We start from the raw sequence: 20,649 nt of genomic DNA, 5'->3' as shown, positions 1-20,649 counted from the left end.
CTGTCGGGTGTTGATCGCCTATACGTTACCCCAACCCCATGACCAAGTCATCATAGCTATTTTTTCGACTTGAAGACTGAAATCATTGAAATAAGGACATCAACACTTCTTTAAGATTAAAGGTTAATCAAGAGAACACAATCCTTAATTCGTCAATTTTGATCGGAGTACATCTGTTTTGTTTGCCGTCCACAGTTGCTGATGCAAACGCCTTTGATATCGCTCCCCGATACGCCAGCGTGATATCAGGGATCTGCCGAGTTACATGTCGTATCGTGGGCCTGACATTTCCATTGCTGGTAACAGCACTTACTTTGCATAAGGTATGTATAAAATATATGGAAAGAGGTGTTGTGATGTGTTTGGACTGAGAATGCTTAACATTCCGAAAAATAATTTTATCAAGCTGTTACCTTATAGGATATAGGAGAATTCATTTTACACAACCAGCAGGTACATTGCTTACGTTTCGATGTCTTTTAGACACCTTCGTCAGAGCTTCTGACTGGAGTTCTGCTTCTCACCGCTATATGTAGCTGATGTAGGTGGCGCTTTTGCGGTGAGAAAACAATCCCAAACGTGGCTAAACTTGTATCCCCCTTCGTCCCGGTTTATCATGAGAGTGAAAAGCAGAGTTGCAGTTAGAAGCTCCAGAGATGACGAAGGTGTCTGAGAGACATCGAAACGTGAGCAATGTAAGTATCTGCTGATTGTGTAAAAAGAGTTCTCCTATATCATATGCTTAACATTGTTCTGCCACTAGTCTACAAAGTAAAGTTTGTAATGTATGGTCTAAAACAAATTTTGTATAATGGGTTCAAAGCATCTTCATGGGCAATAAAAAACAACATGTTTAATTCTAGATCTAATCACAATTTCAATTGGATGTTACAGAACAAATGTAAACATTTGAAGGCTGAATGCCGGGAGCTGCAAAATCTATTTGCATATTATGATAAGTCTGCCATCTGGCTCTCTCGTACGATCGATACTTTTGTCCCGGGAAATTCCCCCTCCCCCACACGCACACACACATACAGACACCCACCCACACGGACACACACACGCGCGCACCATCACACACACACAAACACAGACACACACACACACACACACACACACACATGCACGCACACAGACACGCGCACACACACACACACACACACACACACAAACACATACGCACACACACAAGCACACACACAAACAAACACATACGCACACACACACACAAGCACACACAAGCACACGCACACAAGCACACACACACAAACACACACAAACATACACACAAACACATACTAATGTGAACTCGACATCCCCAGAGCGGGGGTAATGGAAATCAATGCATATTGTAATTTAAAGTGACTATTGAATTTTGCAGACACTTCAGGAGTGGTCCCGTGTTGTCCTGATCAAGGCCTGTGTGTTCGCCGCAACCGGGTTGATATTTCTAGTCTTCGGGAGCGGGGAGGAATACTCCTGGGCCGTGCTGTCTTTACAAGGTCAAGATGGCGATAAAATCCAACGAAATGGAAGTAAAATCGGTGATGAGAAAATACCATTAGTTCTGAAATGAAAACGAGGGCAATTGTTTGCACAAAATGCTACAAAAAAGTTCTAAACAGTTAATTATCACAGTTAGAGTGTTACAATACAATTATAATATTGTAATAAAACAAACAAACAAAGTGTTCCAAAATGTTAGTACAAAAGGCAAGAAACACCCTCATGATAATGTGGAATCGACTGTACAATATATTAAAGGTTCATACTGCTTAGAAGATTATGCTCGGCACGTGACTAGTAAATCTTAAGAAATATTTAGCTATATATAGTGGGAGATGGAGTACTTGCATGGTATGACATTTTGTATTACGTATGGTCGCCTGTAGTTGTTCACAAAGTTTACCCCAGATCACGGTTAACATTGTGCATACACAGAAATTCATTGTGACTAATGTGGAAGTTGAAAGCCAAGACAAAATTCTTTCAAATGATTTGGGTAGTCTACTTTTGAGTAGCATGAGAAATGATGTACTGTAATTAGTTTCGTATTTTAGAAACAGGTTAGATAACACTATAGAAATAGATAACAATCTTTGTAATCTCATGAACACATCTTGATCATAATTGCCTTTTTATGTATTATCATGTATTTGTTGTACCGCCTGTACAATATCATGTGAATGTTAATAACGGTTGAAATAAAAAACAAAAATAATATATAAATGACCTAGCATTACACCATTTCATGCTCACCATCATGCTCTGCCTTTTTACAAAGTATTTTCTTGTTTTATCTATGCTGTGTCCTCAACCTCATCATTAGCAGCTATTTATTTATTTATTTATTTATTTGCCAATGATACAACTCATTACACGGATCTACCTAGGCAGCTTTGGGCTGGTAGCGGCAGATCCACAGAGATACAGACGAACATACATCATCGGTCGACGTGATCGCACATGTTCGCACATGTTTACACACGACGGGGTTATACCGCCCCTTACGGGGTGACATACCCTTTCATATGCGCCAGGTCTCCCGTCCCGTCCCGTCAGCTATGCTGAACCCAGTAACATTTTATAATACAGCATGCTGGCGTGTAGCCGTAAGGTGGGCATTTACTTTTCGTCTGAAGTTCTGTGAGTATCTAGTAATGTCCTGTGGGAGGCAGTTCCATAGCTCAACGGTAGCAGAAAGAAATGTTTTTTGTGTGTGTGTGTGACAGGAGGAGGTTGACTTGACAGGTTTTAGTGCGGCATTATGTTGGGATGTTGATAGACATGTTTCTCGGCCGTGTACGTAGGACTCAGGTAGCAGGTCGTTCAGTAGTGTAAGTGCGTGTCGGGTGTACTTTTAGTGACTACAATGCATATACGGAATGAAAAAAAAGTATAAATCTATTTGTTGAATGCCTATCATGAAATAGGATTTCTGAAAAATGGGAGTTGTAAGAACTTTAAAGACATTATCGCGTTATATGACGTCATTATGACGTATTGGCTAGAACCGTGAAAAGGGGGTATTCACAGAAAACTGCAATCTGCGACACATATTTAACAGCAAGACTCAGTGTAGATAACAGAATAAAAAAAGTCTGCTTTGACTTATGTTGTCGAAAGCAAGCTAAATTACGTTTTATAAAATCATTCATATTCATGATGTCAGTTTCGGTACGCCATCTTTGGTCCGCCTGCTTGAATTTAAAAAAAAAGAATATTTTTTTGTCAGCAAACAGTCGCAAAAGACATCAAAATATAGAATAAGTGATCTTTGAAATATCATGTAGCTGCTAATTTTAAGGGATGATAAACAAGTTGTCCGAACCAAATTTCAAGAGAAGACATCAAATTTGTTGACTCTAGCGTGAGACATTAAAGTTGGCACAGGCTTCAAAAGACCCCCTCCTCCACGTCTAAAGAGGGTTAAAACAGAGTATTTGATATATGACAGTAAATAAGTATATTTGTTTACTAACCACTAGCAGAAGTCACACATTAATTGCCGACCTTGCAACAATCAGTTGTTCCTTTTCAGGATCTGTGTTTAAAATACATACATTTCCTATGGAATCCTTTGTCAAAGAATAAAAAGCATAACTAAGCAACTTGGCAATTATAGAATTCCGTAATTTTATTTCCATACATATTCTGCAAAAAAAGGCAAAATCACCTCAACGACAAAATGGAGGTGAAGTTATGGGCTTAACAAAGGACATAACAAAGAAAGGAGGTCAGAGACTGTACCTTCTTTGCCGACTCCGACAGTTTAACGTACCCGTGGAAGACCTAGTGACTGTATACACCTGCTTCATTCGTCCCGTCCTGGAATACGCTGCCCCTGTTTGGCACCCTGGCCTTACGAACACACAACACAAGAAGATCGAAAGAATCCAACGACGGGCAACTAGAATCATTCTAGGACATACATGTACCCTCTCATATGAGCAGTCCTGCAAAGCACTAAAGTTACAGAGCCTCTATGAGAGTTTGGAAAGAAGCTGGCCAAGTCAAACCTGTACCACACTTGGCTACCATGCACAAGAGGGGAAGTCACGGGGAGGAAAACGAGACAAACAAACAAAATTGACACCATACCAGCACGCACAAAACGATATGCCCGAAGTCCATTACCTTACATTGTCAAGCTCTTGAACAGCAGTGAATAACTTTTATTTTAATTGATGTGTAATTATTATTGTATTTTATCATGATTATAAATTGGCTACAAATGTATATAAGGCGATTGATGTATTCACCTGTAGTGCTTGTAAAAAACTTGTAACTGTGAATCTCACAATTCAGCCTTTTGGCTGCCAGAAGTGTTCAACCAATAAACCAGTCTATTGTCTGCGTTTTTCATTCTTTTTATTTTAAAGCTTTATTCTTAAAACCAATAGTAAATTTGTCAAAAACGAATTATTTTCATAATCTATAGCTATTGTACAAGTAGTAATACATAGTTCTAAGTGCCCATTAACACACGAGTTAACGTACATTTGTTTAGTATAATAGGAATAGAGTTTCTACAATCTACAACTATAGCACATGTAGTGATAAAACGTGTCTCATATCGCATAAGTTAGAGTACACTTGGCCAGCACAGGTAAGTCCAAACAAGTATGTCTACAATCTAGAGACATATAAAGGAGGTAATAAAAAGCAAAGGAGGTAATAAAAAGTACACGTGTCTTCTTTCACACATGTAATGGTATGAATACACCTGACAAGCTCAATGAGGTTGAGGCTAGTATTTTAGCCATCATAGGTATTACACAAGGAATAACTCCATAGGTTATTATGTATAATCACTATTCACTACATGGTTTTACCTTGTTTTCATTTCGCTCACTCTGTGGTTTTATTCGGTGATACAGAATGCAGCGTGTTGTATTTTACATATTACGTAGAATAATGTTTGACGTGTCTCTTACCATATGTTACGATCTTCATCCGCATAGAGATCCACCCATGCCAGGGTAGGGGATGGATTTTGATGAAGCGCGCCTTGAGAATATCAGGGCCGCTACAGTCCCTGAAGTCATGACGGACCTCCGTGTTGCGGTCAGAGGTCCCTGTAAAAACCTGCGGCAAAGTTTTGGGCAACTTGTTAGAAAGTGCAGTGGGCCTTTTTACCTTTGCCAAAGTGGCTAAGGTTATGTTTAAGGCTTGTACGTCTGTCTGTCTGTGAACAATATAACTCGAGAAGCCTTCGATGGATCCTGATGATATCTGGTAAGTAGGTAGGGGTCGGCAAAACGAAGGTCAAGTTTGATAATGAGCCCCGTAGAGTTTACTCGAGAAGAGGTTTGCGAATTTTCATATTTTTGGTGTGTACGTACCTTTGGGGATGATAAGCATAACAAAGGCGGCCATGGTTTGTAAGAAAATAGTATTCCACACATATGCGTGAAAACTTTCGCACCATCGCGAAACCATACGCAGTGGTATATTTAGAATAGAAGTAAAAGAGAGTACATAGGACAGTTTCGTTGTCCGCATTGACATAGAACTTCTCATCGCCATTTTGGACGCCGTATGAAATGACGTATGAGGTGACGTATTGGTCATGTGGTCCATACGGCCAATCAGGGCTGTAGTCTCTGCCTTTGGTGATTATGCCTGTCACGGCTTTCACCTCGCCCAGGTCCCTCATCAGCCATTGGTCCTGGTCGTTGGTTGCTGCTGCCCATACGCCAGCTTTATTGGCAGTCTCGCGAGAGTTGATATCAGCACGGTCTGCTGAATGAAGTGAATGCTGGGAGGACACCGACCAGGCAGATAGGGACTCTGAAACAAAAGTAATGCATTAAAGGAACCCTAAACTTTAGAAGGAGGTGTTATTTTCGAATCTATAATCTCTTTTCATGGATAGCTCTTGTATTAGCGATGAAACGGAGCAAAGAAAGTAAAAAAATGAGTATGTAATAGCAGTCATGTAGATTCCTTTTTTAATTTCCAGTACAATTTTTGTTAGTACAAGAAAAATGGGACCCCCTTATGCTTTGGTCACATTTGCACCGGTTCTCGTAGGGGGTGTATCGTTGGCCTGTTTCCGAAGCCCTTTATACTGTCGGATACCAAGAAAGTACCTGTCAGTTTTCTGATCAGGTTGTGGCGTGCATTTGTCGCCAAGTATAAGGTTGATTTTAAATGCGAGGTTTCACCAATCGCGAAGACAAGCCGGTTCACCGCTAACACATCACTGATCAGTATGTTTTCTTTACGGCTCAACAATGAAGAACAGATAGGAATACATCCGTAATTAAGGTTCATCAGGTTTGTAGAATATAGGATATAGGAGAATTATTTTTACACAACCAGCAGGTACTTTGCTTAGTAATACGTTTCGATGTCTCTCAGACACCTTCGTCAGAGCTTCTCACTGGAGTTCTGCTTCTAACCGCTATATGTAGCCGATGTAGGTGGCACTTTTGCGCTTAGAATAAGACAGTCAACCCCAGTGATGAACCGGCACGAGGGGGATACACGTTTGTGATTGTTTTTTCACCGCAAAAGCGCCACCTACATCGGCTACATATAGCGGTGAGAAGCAGAACTCCAATGAGAAGCCCTGACGAAGGTGTCTGAGAGACATCGAAACGTAAGCAAGATAGAAATACATTTTGATTGAAAGAACAAAATGTCTACCTTTCCCATTTCTTTGTACCAATGGAGTCCTACCAGTCGTTATCTGTCCAACTTCTGCTGGTACAAGGCTTGTTGTTGATAGTCGCTCCTCTCCGGAATCTGTATTGTGTTTTAGATTGTTACGTTACATAAATTGTCCATACTCCCTGTAATTGTATGCATCACTTCGTTGACAACTAAGTAAATGGGGTGTGATTTCGGATAGTTTGTGTGACTGCCTCTTTAGCTGAGCGAGAATACATCACAAATCAGAAAATAAGTACAGGGGGATCTTTAATGTAATAGAATATAAAATAATGTTAAGGTTAGCTTTCTTCACTACATCATTACACTACTGCTGCACACTTATGTAAATACGCTTACAGGGCAAAAAGTCTAGAAGGACAGATGGTCGACCTGGTACAAGGAACGCTTACTTCGGGCAGTATACCACACCAACTACATTTTATTCTTCATAGTATATATATATGATATAACCGTGTTTACCTTTAACAAAGCTTGCTGGTAAAAGGTCCTGAGTGCTAGTAAAAGTCGTCAGTTAAGTATCTGGTGGTTCAAGGGTAAGTGTGGTCTGTTCTTGCTCTCGCGGATCTCCATAGACATATCAAAATTGTAAAAAGAAATAAACTGCAACACCCTGCCAATGGCTGAATTTTGAATATACTTATCCAAGGCACTGAGTAAGGGTCACAACTATGAACATTCATTTTGTATATGATTTTGTATCATTAGACTATACTAGTTTGACGTTTTTGTGCTCTGCTAATACCAGAGGCATAAAGATCATACGAAATAAGCAGAAGCCCACAATCCAAATTGAAACATTAGAGTATAGCACCCAAAAACTGGTGAAATGTTTGAGCAAGTATAATAGCCCATATTTTCAACGGAAAGGCCTACCTTCCATAGATCCTGCCGTTAACAATGATGGACATAGGAGAATTCTTGTACACAACCAGGTTGAACTTACTTGCTTACGTTTCTGTGTCTGTCAGACACCTTCCTCAGAGCTTTAGATGTTTTCCTCAGATGTCTAATAGACACCAAAACGTAAGCAAGTAAGTTCAACCTGGTTGTGTACAAGAAATCTCCTATGTCCTATATTATACCAACCTGATGAAATTATTTTCGGAGTTGACAATGATGTGTTCCAAAATCCTCTCACATCGTTGGTGACAGGTTTGATCCGCTTGAAAAGTCCTTGTGCGGTTGAGTTGTCATTGAAACTGTATGCTAATGAGTTCCTGTCCTTGAAACGCCACAGTGCCTTTAATAATAAAACGAAAGAAAGGACTTTGATCCATCTCCACAAGACTTATATCCATGTTCACAGGACTCACATTAATGTTCACGAGACTTACCTCTATGTCCAAAGAACTTAAGTCCATGTTGACAGGACTCACATCTATGTTGACGGGACTAACATCCATGTTGGCGGGAATAACATATATGTTTGGAGGACTTGCATCCATCTCCACAGGACTTGCATTCATGGTCACAGGACCTAGACTCACATCCATGTCCAGAGGACTTTTATCCATCTCCACAGGACTTATATCCATGTTCGCAGGACTTACATCTATGTGCCAAGCATATACATCCATGTTCATGGGACTTACATCCATGACTTGCATCCATGTTCACAGAACTTAAATCCATCTCCACTGAACCTGCATCTATGTTAACAGGACTTACGTCCATGATACATAATGTTCAAAAACTTACATTCACGTTGACTCGATGGGACATTGACATCTCAGTGACAACAATAGTCGTGATGGTGACGTTTTGGTGTCTATTAGACATCTGAGGAAAACATCTAAAGCTCTGAGGAAGGTGTCTGACAGACACAGAAACGTAAGCAAGCTGCTATGCCAACTGCACAGAAATACCGTTTGTCCAATATTCGTCCTGTAAAACACAAAACTATTCCTAGTAACCTTATTGGTAAGATTTAAATAGAGTATGTCATTAAAGCACATTTTCTCAAGAGCTAAGCTATGTTTATGGCACACTGAATGTTTAAGATGTACCATAAGGAATCTAAAGTTTTCTTTTGTCTTTTATCGCGGTTTTGAACCTGAATGTCAGAAACGTCACTTACCTATGCAATTATCCATTTCATCATTAGTTTTGTTGAATAACAAGCAAACTTCCTACTACGTCAATATTACAGAACACTTACTGAATAAAAAATGAATAATACTACTAGGCTAATAAAGCTTACATACTAGTTCTTTTTATAAAGTCAACTTGATTAGACCTCAAGCGTAAATAAATAGATAAAACAGTATATTGATTTTTTACACATGCCAGGCCAAATTAACATTTAAAATTACAAAACATTATATATTGATAAACCTTTGAATATGATGCTTAGTCTTGAGGCAATCCGATATGTAAGACCATTTTGTATGTTTGGATTGTTGGCCGTTTCTTCATCAGGCTCGACCGGTTTCGCCAATGCTTGGATTGCTTGCTTAAACACAGAAGCGGAGCAGAGGCACATTATAATTGTGATATTATTGACAGGAGATATTGATTAAAGCTTCGCCATAGCTCAAACCTCTTCATATTGGCTTTTTTGGTCAAAATGACGTCATCAAGACGTCTTGCATATTTAAGATAACAGGTGAGCTCCGCGATCTTGGGTCCTGCTAGCCTGAGTACCATCCTCCGTAGTGACCGCTGGCTCGCTACTTTCGCTTGTGGTTAGAAAGCGAAAGTAGTGCGCCAGCGGTCACTACGGAGGATGGTACTCAGGCTATGGCCTGCCTACTTGAATTGAAAAAAGAATGTTTCAACAAACAATAAAAAAAGTCATCGAAAACAGACTAAAACTTTATTACCAGCCCTTTTCAAAGAAAAAAAAAAACAGGTAGCTACGAAGTTATATATACTTCATTTTGGTGATATGCTCGGTCAAGTTATTGCCAACTAAATTTCAGGAAAAATCACCAAATGTTTTGTCTCCAGTGTAAGCCATACAGGCGTTTTGTAACATGATATTTGTCGCAAGTCTACAAAGCCCCTCCTAGAATACTCAGATTATTGGGACCTTGTCTGACAATCATTACTTCGGGTATATCCCCAAATTTTGTGACATACTCTTTCCTTATGATAGGAGCACAAACCAAGTTAAACGTACATTTGCATATAAAAAGATTGAAAAAAATTGGACATGCCATGCGAAGATAGTCAGTTGAGAACGCACCTTAGGACGCAAATTTCACATTATTAGGCTTATTGAGTAGGGAACACATGAACATCATTTCAAAGAATTGTGTGGCAAAATGTGTACGAAGTCAAATGGGTATGTCCAGAGTACTCAAATACAAAGCATTAGGTCCGTTCCTTAAGATGTGATATAGTAACCCAAAATATACGTTTGTAGTATTAAAAAAAAGCCAAAGATCACAAATTGATTTTAACGTCGTGTATACCAAAAATATAAATAAAACCCTCTATAAGCGCATCACTGTCATTCTTGAGAAAAACAAAGTCGAAAACCTTCTTCAAGCTGTCTATTTCCTAAATTTACAAATGATGAAACCTTTAATTTATTAGGCATATGCCCTAGGCACAGTATACTAACGAGGGTATTTAGTTGTCAAACATACATTTGTGTCTAAAAATAACATGAAATCCCAAAATAGATTACCTTTAAATATAACATCCATTGGCATAATACCGGTCGGTTTACTGCAATTTCTCAAGCAATGCTAATTTGGCAAATGATCAACGCATCATTTTCTCCAGATACATGTTGCTGTTACAGCTTACCTTTGCCACTTCTTCTGTGTAAATTATTTTGTCTCTCTGGTCCTGCTAAAAACATAATATCGTAATTGGAACACACCGCGGAATTGCACGGAGAACGGGCGCGTGGTTGGAAGGGGGTGCACTATACCGGCCGAACGAAACACGGCACAATTAACTGCCGCTATGTACCTTTATACATCCTCTGTTGTTCCTTTCTTTCCTGTTAGTAGTTGCACAAAACAAAAATCTGCATGAGCATACAAAAAGTCATGAGAAAATGGGCGTATACTGACAAGTATTTTCATTTAATTTTGGTCCGTCACAACAGCTATGACGTAAAACTTTACTGCTGGCCGTAGCATTAAAAATGGCGGGAAAATGGCGGCGTACGTTCAATTTGACCCATTCAGCCTTAGATCCGGGCGATGATGCAACGGTTCCTCACACTTTTACATGAGTTGTAGGTCACCAAAAGAAATTCAAGATTGCTGTTGAATCATGCTCGTCTTGTGCCGTGAGCACATGTGATTATTATCTACAAATCTGGCGATGAACGTGACAGTATGTTTGTCCCACGACGAGCTCGCCTGCCCCGAAAATGACCTGAAAACTTTTGGCCTTGTTGTCTTCGAATACATTGTTATCGATGCTTTGTAAATTATGTATTGGACACCTAGATGTCTGAAGTGTGCACACCTCAGAAATAACTATTGTTGCATGTGTAGATCTCTTTAAGTTCCACTATTTTTAATCGACCGGTATAAGGCTTATGACAGGTATTATGCCAATGCATGTTATATGAAATTGTGAACGATTACCAATGCATGTATTGTATAGTCTCCCATACAACTCAAGCAGTGAACAACTTGCACCCGGTCAATCCAGCATATACTTGAACACACACCGAGACAAACAAACAAACACACAAACCTTTTTGAAGATGCACAGTGACAACAACAGAAACACAATAATCCTTACCATATAGCAAAGTTCTTTAGGTACAACCAGGGAGTACTTATAATTACTTCCAACGTTTCGATGTCTGTCAGACACAATCATCAGGGCTAGAATGACTGGGTCTGGTTTTTGCTGCTAGTTATAGCCAATGTAGGTGGCGCTACAGCAGCAAGAATGCCGTCCCAAACGTGGCTCATCTTGTATCCCCCCTCGGCTCTGTTCATGACTTGAGCTGCTGCAGCGCCACCTACATCGGCTATGAGTAGTAGCAAGAACCAGACCCAGTCATTCTAACCCCCTGATGACTGTCTGACAGACATCGAAACGTTGGAAGTAAGTACTCCCTGGTTGTGCATAAAAAACCTTACTATATGAATAATTGCCAACCTGATGAAGTTAATTACGAATAATTCTTACCTTTAGATGCCTCTTGTCGAGGAGTAGCCATCGGGTTAACATTATCATAATAGGCCTTTGCTGTAGACCGTGATGGCGGTGGGGGCGCATTAACTTTAAAATTTGGCACATTGTACGTAGGGTTGTCCGACACATAAAACACACCGTACGGATGGGCCAAAGAACCGCATTCAGGAGAGGGAGATGATTCTAAGGTGTCGTCATAATTAGCACATGATTGTATTCTTGTTGCACAGCCGACAACATGTTTATTTTGCTTAGTGTTGAGAGTAGTCGCACTGTCCGTGGTTTTCTCGTGAATTTGCCCCTTTCCGCTTGTAGGTTTATGAGAAGGGGCGCTCTTCGTAGACTGCCGCTTAATTCCAGAATGGCGCATATTTTCCGTCATAATTCAGTTCTCCGTTTTAGTAATGTTTCGGAAGAAGGTTGTTACTTCCACAGTTCTATTCCTATATGAAAATGAAATCGGGATCACATCGGTTAGTGCGTGCTGAATTAATTAAAATGCAGAGTCCTAGTGTATATGCTATACATATTGAAATAATCATTTCTCAATCACCGCCATTTTAAATAGTGATCCCTCTAGAGCAGGTTACGCTAGTTCACCTTAATTCGCGCGGTAACCGTTTTCCGTTGTACCTAAAATAGGATATTTAGGGATATTACGTAGATGGACGGTGTTTTTAAATTGTTTTTATACAGTTCGAGACCACCGTCAGTCGACTTGATATCCCTAAATACCCTGGTTTTAAATACAATTGATAAAGGTTATCCCACGAATAAAGGTAAACTAGCGTTACGTCATCTTGAGTGAAAACGGGGTCAAAAACATATTAGAATTACGGAAATAAACTAAATTTCAGGTTGATTGGTATTGGATTTGAATTTAGAAAAAAAGGCAGGACATATCTATAATGAATTTTGTGGGCCTTCAGATATTAGACAAAAAATAACCGCTACGTGTGATATTTGCAAAACCTAGCAATTGGTGACGTTATAATCAAAATGAAAAATTATTACGAATAAAAAATACAAATAAAAAAAAATGTAGGAGTAAATAAAAGGATAACAATGCAACCCGTATATAAACGTATAGAAATCATGAAAGGGCAGTCAACAAGACATGTTAACATGTACATGTACATAGCTATACAAATCGAATACAAATAAAACACGGCAACAGCCTTCATCTATATCAACTTACCAGCGAAATATGGAAAGATGGAAATCTCTTCTTGTGAACATATGTCTAATAAATCGAGTTTTACACCTCAAAAATTGCTTATGGCTGTCGACATGTCGTGGGAGCGAGTTAGAGCCCTGGGCAGCATGTGCCTACTACCGAATATACAGACTAATAAATGCATTCACATGTATTATGATTTTGATATTCATGTGTTGACCTATACCCGAAGTAGATTTGTCTAAAGCTAAGGACACAACCCTCCGTAAGTGCAATTTTCCAGGCCGCCACGTATTTCTGAATACGTTCAGGCTGTACAGGTCAGGCGCGTCGCCCGTACTGGCACGTGCGGGGGGCGAATCCGCAGCCCGATGGCACACAAAGTTTTGCCTGCACGTAAAGTTCTACGGCGTGTTTGCGAGCTCCAAAATTAATCGGATTCCCTACGAGTTCGTACAGAGGCGGTACTTAACACTTACGGATCCCCAAAGATTGCCCACGTTTTGGCACGTAGATATCACGTATTTGCACATAAGGCGGGCTGTGCCCTTAATTACCTTAGCATATGTATCAACGATTACTACGTCAAAAGAACAGAAACGTGTAAAGAAGAGAGTGTCAAAGTGATCACGATACTTTGTAATGCTGTAACAGTGTTCTGGAGAATATCTATGCTGTATGACCTATAGATGGGGGGTGGGGGATGAGGAGGGGGGGGGGGGGGGTGACATTAGCGATATCGCCCACTCGGTTATTTGTTATAGATTGGGTTTGTTACCAAACCTGGCTTGTTTATGTGCGTATGGTGTTCAGCACATGTGTCATGTTCCCTTGGCTGTGTGTTGTCTGTGATGAACAGTAGCCGGGCCAGGTTGTTTGTCTGTGTCTCTAACCGTGAAATGCTAGCCACATAGTGTAAGTTGTAAATTTTATATTTTAACTGATGGCGTATACACTAATTAAAATATTCCGAACTACATACGAATGCGGCAATGAGAAAATACAGATACAATCATCATATATGACACATACAGTATTCAGTCTTCGGAGGTTACTCTCCGACACAGCGTAAAATGATGTCACTGCACTCAAGTTCACTGCACTAATGTTGCCGCAAGTATGCAAGCATGTGGCTCCTTATTTCTAACTCCTGTAGTTTTGGTAAACGTTGCTAGGCGCCGCTTTTGATCCGTGCCTCATACAAAGGACAAACAGAAGGTAAAGGTATCCCAAGAGCCTTTATGGGCTGTAAGGACAATTATTTGTTATCTACTGCGTCTAGGACACGGACGTATCATTGACGGAAACTTGTCAATGACTTCAGTGTTCTGTACAAATACGGAATAACATTTTAATGCGTTGGTCATTGACATTTAGTTAACATAAATAGATTACGAAGTTAACATTGTACTTTTTTTTCAGTGTATTGATAAACTAATTTTTGTCTGGTGTAGTCAATAATATTTCATTACTAAAAGTTTTGATGGAATATTTTAGAAAAACTTAAGATTTAGAAGAAAAAAAAAAAAAAAAAAAAACAGATGGTCGGATCTACTTTATTTTGGACCGCAACATAAACACAACTTTCTTGGCTATGCCTTGTTATCTCAAATATGTTCTTAATTGTATCTCTCTGCGGGGCATACCTTGAAATTGAAAATGACTTCAAGATACAGTAAATGCAGAGGAGGCATGACCCTGATGCCGACGGAGTAAATGGCAGAGTTCCCCCTTCCCGTCATGGTCATACCTCCTCGTATAATTTAGAGCTCGCAGACTCGTCGTGCGATCGATTTTCGCCTAATGTGAGGGGGGTATTATGCAACTGTCTTTCTCTGGCGACCTGGCTTCAGTTCAGTTGACCTCCGCAAACCGGCGCTTCAGAAAATGTGTCAAAGTCCTTACGGAGACTTGAATCGTGTGAGTGAATATTTTGTGCATTTACATTTAGCTCAAACATATTCGCTTTCCTCTAGTGCACACTGTTATAATCTTCTTAGTCAGCCAGTCTGTTGCAGTTAATTCTAGAAATTCCAATGGACCGAAAACTGCTAAACATGCTACCGTTGCGTTGCACCGCCAAATTGCTAGGGGGCGCTTTTGGCATGAAAACTGCAGAGTGAGACCATTTTCACAGGGATTGAAACAACATGGCCGCCGAACAGAACTAGACAACAAAAGGTTTGTTCTCGTTTAATTTTTGCGTCGTAAAGCCCGCTAAATCAGCCGGTTATATGCCAGTTCTGTATTTTTAGTATTCCCAGTTGCATCGATGGACTGTAAACGGTTGGAATTTTTAACTCTGGCTTCTCCGAGTACGAAATTCTCGACACAGCAGCCTTCGAAGTTCAAAATAATTTGTCTAACGTACAACTCCTACATAATTTAGTCTCTATAAAAAGACTCCGGGTCGCTGGAAAACCCGTTAGAAATGGAACAAATAGAGGAGTAAGCCGGCTAGGGCTAAGGAATATAGGGAGTATAACCGGCTTACTCCTCTAATTGTTCCATTTCTACAGTTTTTCCAGCGACCCTGAGTCTGGTAGCGACCCTGACTATATCCTACAGAACTGGCCGTCTTTGCTTTATGCCAAACCCATGCTTTAATTATGCTTTACAAAGAATGTATATATGCCGAACGTTAAATCTGAGTGATCAGGCTTTACGTTGTCTGACAGTGACAGGGAAGTAGTTGGCCATGCAAAAGCTGAATTCGTCAGTGGCCGATAATTATTTGCATCTCTTGCTCCAGATTTGTCAAGTGAATTCTACAAACCATAAGTGTTTGCTGCATGACCTCACAGAGCACAAAGAAGGTGAGTTACATGTAACATATAAACCTTCTCACACTAGTTACCACGCATGCGTGGGTGAAAGGAGCTCTGGGTAGTACTGTAAATGCAGAAACTTTCGCAGTGGTTTAATGTTCGCAGTTTTCACAGTAGCCGCTTTACCGCAAACTTAAAGCCACTGCTAGCATTTTTTAATGGCAGTAAGCTTGAGACTACAGAGCATGGTGCTACCGAGAACTTAAAACCACCGCGAAAGGTCCTTTTCACACTGCTGCGAAATTAAATCCCCACAAACTTAACTGCATTTACAGTATCCCACCAGCATTTTCAAATCCTATCTTACAGGGAGTCCCATAACTTAGAACGTAAATTTACAAGTTTGACATCGTATTGACCAATGTATTTCAACGTATTACATGTCTCTGTGCATGTTTGACTGTAGAAACTTGGTAGAAATGACTGTAAACTCTACTTTGCTCTATTTTTTTGTTGCCTAATGACTGCCAATATATTGTGTTCAAATGACTGCCGATATACTGTGGTTTGATTTCTAAAAATGCAAAAATACATTCTCAAGATTTGCAGCATAGTTTTTTAATGTATACTTACTGTTACAATCCCTCTCCTCCCCATAGGAAGCCAAGATAGAAGACTCCAGTTGTGAACATCCTATAGTCAAACCTGGTCCTGAACATCCTGGGAACAAGATGGACTGTCCTGAGCATCCTGGGAAGGAGACTGACAGCAGCGAGAACCAACCAACGGATGTAGCAGACAAGCCGCAGGAAACACGTGATGTACACTCTACCCAACCCGATAACCAATCAACCGCAGAGGTACAGGCAAGCAACGGACATGCAGAAAATCCTCCTCCTATGAACACTGATAAGCTTTTCATGTGTGGGGAGTGTGGGTACAGGTCCGATCAAAGAAATCACATAATCCAGCACATGAGAGCGACTCACATGGGAGAAAAACCCTTCAAATGCAACCAGTGTGTCTATTCCGCCACCAAGAAATCCGACTTGAGTCGACATCATTTACTGAAACACACCGACGAGAAACCCTTCATGTGTGGGGAATGTGGGTTCAGGACAGCTCTAAAGCATAACTTGGCCCAGCACATGAGAACTCATACGGGTGAAAGCCGCACAAGTGTGACCAGTGCGAGTATGCGGCACTAAAGAAATCTGACTTGAATCGTCATCATCTAGTCAAACAACACAATACCACTGGAGAGAAACGCTTCAAATGTAACCAGTGTGAGTATAAGACAAATCTAAAAGCTCTTCTGTCTCAACATTTAGTAATGCATACAGGGGAGAAGCCATACATGTGTGGGGAATGTGGGTACAGGGCCGCGAAAAAGTTTTCCCTGTTACAACACACAAGAGCACACCACACAGGAGACAAACGTTTCATGTGCGGGGAGTGTGGGTACAGGACAGTATACAAGAACGCAATGTTCAAACACATGAGAACACATACGGGTGAACGGCCCTACAAATGTGACCAGTGTGACTATACAGCGTCATCATACTCGACTATGGACTCGCATAAAAAAAGGCACACCGGTGAGAGACCTTACGTCTGTGAATTGTGCGGCCACCGCTCAAAAGTAAAAGGGGACCTAAACCGACACATGGTCCTACATACTGGCGAAAAACAATACAAATGTAGCCTTTGCGACTTTTCGGCAATTTGGAAAGCTTCGCTTGATGCTCACCTAGTAAAACACACGGGGGAGAAACCGCACTTGTGCGAAACATGCGGGTACCGGACGCACAGCAAGGCTTACTTATTGGACCATGTGAAACTCCATACGGGTATTAAACCGTACAAGTGTGACCAGTGTGACTATTCCGCAACACTGAAGAAGTATTTGGTTCAACATCAAGGAAAGCACTCGAGTGAGAAGCCTCATATGTGTCATATGTGTGGGTACAGGACAGCTTATAAGGGGAATCTAGGACAGCATATGGCAAGGGTACATTCTGATGAAAAAACTGCACAAACTTGACTACCGTAAATCATAAAACGTTCACTTTGGTTTTATTGTTGCAGTGATCACACAATACTAATTCACTGTGAATATCCTTCTCTGTGTGGTACTATTGGTCTACTAGAACAGAATCGTTTCAAATGAAAATTCAAACAGCCAAATAAAACCACTGTAAAAGTAAATTGATTTGTGGTATGTCTTAGCAAGGAAATTGACTTACTAGTAGCAAAGTAGCAAGGAGTTTTCTACAAAGGAAATTCACTCAGCAAGGAAGTTTGCCCAATCTTAACTGCTTGGAAATTATGCAAGAGAAAAATATAACTATAATCACAAAGTAAAGAGAAATCATAATGTATATTACATAGATGCAGAAACTTTCGCAGCGATTTAATGTTAGCGTTTTTTGCGGTGGCCACTTCACTGCGAAAATTCTTCCATGGTGGAGACTGCAGTGCATAGTGCTACCGCAAATTTAGATAAAACCACCGCAAAAAGTCCTTTTTCCTGCTACCACGAATTGAAATCCCGCAAATTTAAAAGCATTTACAGTATATTGATCGTAAATGAAATCTGCAAGAGAAAGATTTTCAAACAAGACTCTTGAAGTAAAAGTAATTGACCAAAACGAACGGACACGGACTATGAACACTGAGGTATCTGCACCACTGTATGTTTTGTACCATGTATGTGTAGTGATATAGGTTGATGAATCTAATAGTACTCAATGTAATCTGTCTCTGTATTATAATTTATATGACCCTGACCTCCCTCATGACCTCAATGAAAAGCGGCCTGCTGGCCGATTTAAGTTTCTCATGAATAAATAAAGGTTCAAACAAACAAACAAACAGACAGTTATGTAATATGAGTTGGAATAACTACAATTGTAACAATTATAGTACTATTGTAAGGAATGACAAAGATTTTTACTGCAATCTAGCTTCATACCAATTGCAAGGATTGTTTATTTTGTAAATGTAAAATGTACATTATTGCTATAGTATAGCTCAACCTGTAGCTGTAATATTTAACAAAATAACATTTGGTCTTCAACAATGACAGAAACATGAATGAACAGTGAACAGAATGTTTATCAAGGCTTCAGGTTTCTTATGCTTGAGAACCCATGCTTTTGAGACAATATTAGATTTTTAAAATGCTGATTTTAATGCTGCTTTTAATGATGATTTCAAATTTTCAATGCAAATACAATGTTTTATTAATTTTCAGAGCTAAATTTGTAAATACATTGTGTATCATAATAGGAATAGAAATAACATGTTTTTAGTTACAAATATGTAGAAAAGTTGTATACTTCAGTGAATACAGATACAGTATACTCAGATACAGTATCATTAGTCAAATATCAGGTATTTCTGACTTGTACCTAACAATTTTTTACAGTATTGTAATGTTAAATGGGTCACAGACCAAAAACATATCCCTTTAATACGTAATTGTGTTTTTTTTTTGTGACTAAGCATATTGATGTACATGTAGAATTGGTGTTCTTGTTTAGAATTAAACCTGACTTTAAATGTATTTTTCTCATGTGTTGGTTGTGTTACTTGTTTCACTTTCAGTCTCATATATGGTTTGTATTTAGGCCATGTTGATTTGATTATATGGATTGTATCAATTATCCCCATATGTAAATATCAACCATACCACAAATAGTACAATACAGCTGAATATTTAGCAAATGTATGCTTCAAAATTGCAGATAAATATTAAAAAAAAAACTAGAAATTGTAGAATACCTGTGGAAGTTGACTTTAAAGTAAAAAAATGTGAAAGAACAAAAATGAAGAATTTATAGTTTAGTATTATGTAATCTATTTATTCGACCATTCTGACCATTCATTATATGTTATTAAGGCAATTTCTTTATGGGCGAAACATTTCTTACGTGCACGCATTAGTTTTTGAGTTCCCAGAGGATGTCATCCATATAATCAAATCAATGTGGCCTAAATTTTATCACATCAGCTTCGTGTATCTTAAATGAATACATGTATATTTCCCGTGTAATATGTAAGAAAACCAAACATTCTGGTCAGTATATGCTCAAGTGAGTATGTAAATAAAGTCAGTGATGCTAAACATTCTATATTGTATTCCTTTTTGAAATGCTGATAGCTTTTATAGCTAAAGTGAAACACCCAAACCTAGAGTTCAGCGACATCATACCTCCATGATATAGATTTTATGCAAATGACATTTGCATAATCAGTGCATGGTGACTTCAACTAACTAACTACTCTAAGTAAAAATCTCCGATCATTTATCATTATGCAGAAATGACAGCAAAACATGTACATGAACTTCCTCTGCAGTACCAAGGGAAGCCGGTAGGGGGCCCAAAATTGTATCATTTCCAGTTTTCGCTGCTTCCCATCAACACACTAACTAGTGTATGAAACAAATCCACCCAGCCGTTCTTGAGTCAGTTATCTTGTTCATAGAGAGAGAGAGAGAGAGAGAGAGATGCTAGTGAAAATATGAAAATTTGTGTGTTCCTCCTGGCAAGGTGATTGACCAGTACTTTCTAAATTTATATTTTCAACAAAGACAGGGGTGAACTAAACTGGTCAGACTGCTCCCAAACACACGCGGACCTTGCCAACGGCAATGTATGAAGGGAAGGTCCTATCCTAAATGTGTGTCAGAGACTTAAGCCAACCCACCGCACTGACTGTTCTCTGTGAAAAACGTGGTAACGTTCGAACGCCATCTTGTCGGGTAGAGGTTTGGTAGGAATTTTTATGTACTACGCGGCGTTGCTAAAGTTCTCGATCATCCAGGTAAGTTTCTTGTCCTCATTCGTATGTCTTTCTGAGGGTACTTATATCACGAGACGCCCCAGGCCAGAGTTTATT

At 39.6% G+C, this 20,649-nt stretch overlaps 2 protein-coding genes across 2 annotated transcripts; both read left to right on the top strand.

The window, feature by feature from the left end:
- The first annotated feature begins 15,110 nt into the window (after positions 1-15,110).
- On the top strand, positions 15,111-19,312 carry LOC118432334 (zinc finger protein 510-like). The gene is made up of 3 exons (XM_035843885.1): positions 15,111-15,157; positions 15,729-15,792; positions 16,404-19,312. The coding sequence occupies exons 2-3, from the start codon at positions 15,769-15,771 to the stop codon at positions 16,950-16,952; spliced, it is 573 nt and encodes a 190-aa protein (XP_035699778.1). The 5' UTR covers positions 15,111-15,157; positions 15,729-15,768; the 3' UTR covers positions 16,953-19,312.
- On the top strand, positions 17,078-17,788 carry LOC118432194 (zinc finger protein 813-like). Its single transcript, XM_035843724.1, has one exon. The coding sequence runs from the start codon at positions 17,078-17,080 to the stop codon at positions 17,786-17,788; it is 711 nt and encodes a 236-aa protein (XP_035699617.1).
- Positions 19,313-20,649: the final 1,337 nt, after the last annotated feature.

Source organism: Branchiostoma floridae, chromosome 15 (genome assembly GCF_000003815.2).
Source record: "Branchiostoma floridae strain S238N-H82 chromosome 15, Bfl_VNyyK, whole genome shotgun sequence".
In the NCBI taxonomy this organism is placed as follows: Eukaryota; Metazoa; Chordata; class Leptocardii; order Amphioxiformes; family Branchiostomatidae; genus Branchiostoma; species Branchiostoma floridae.
The sequence above is the reverse complement of the archived record's forward strand: the minus strand, read 5'-3'. Positions and strand labels throughout refer to the sequence as shown.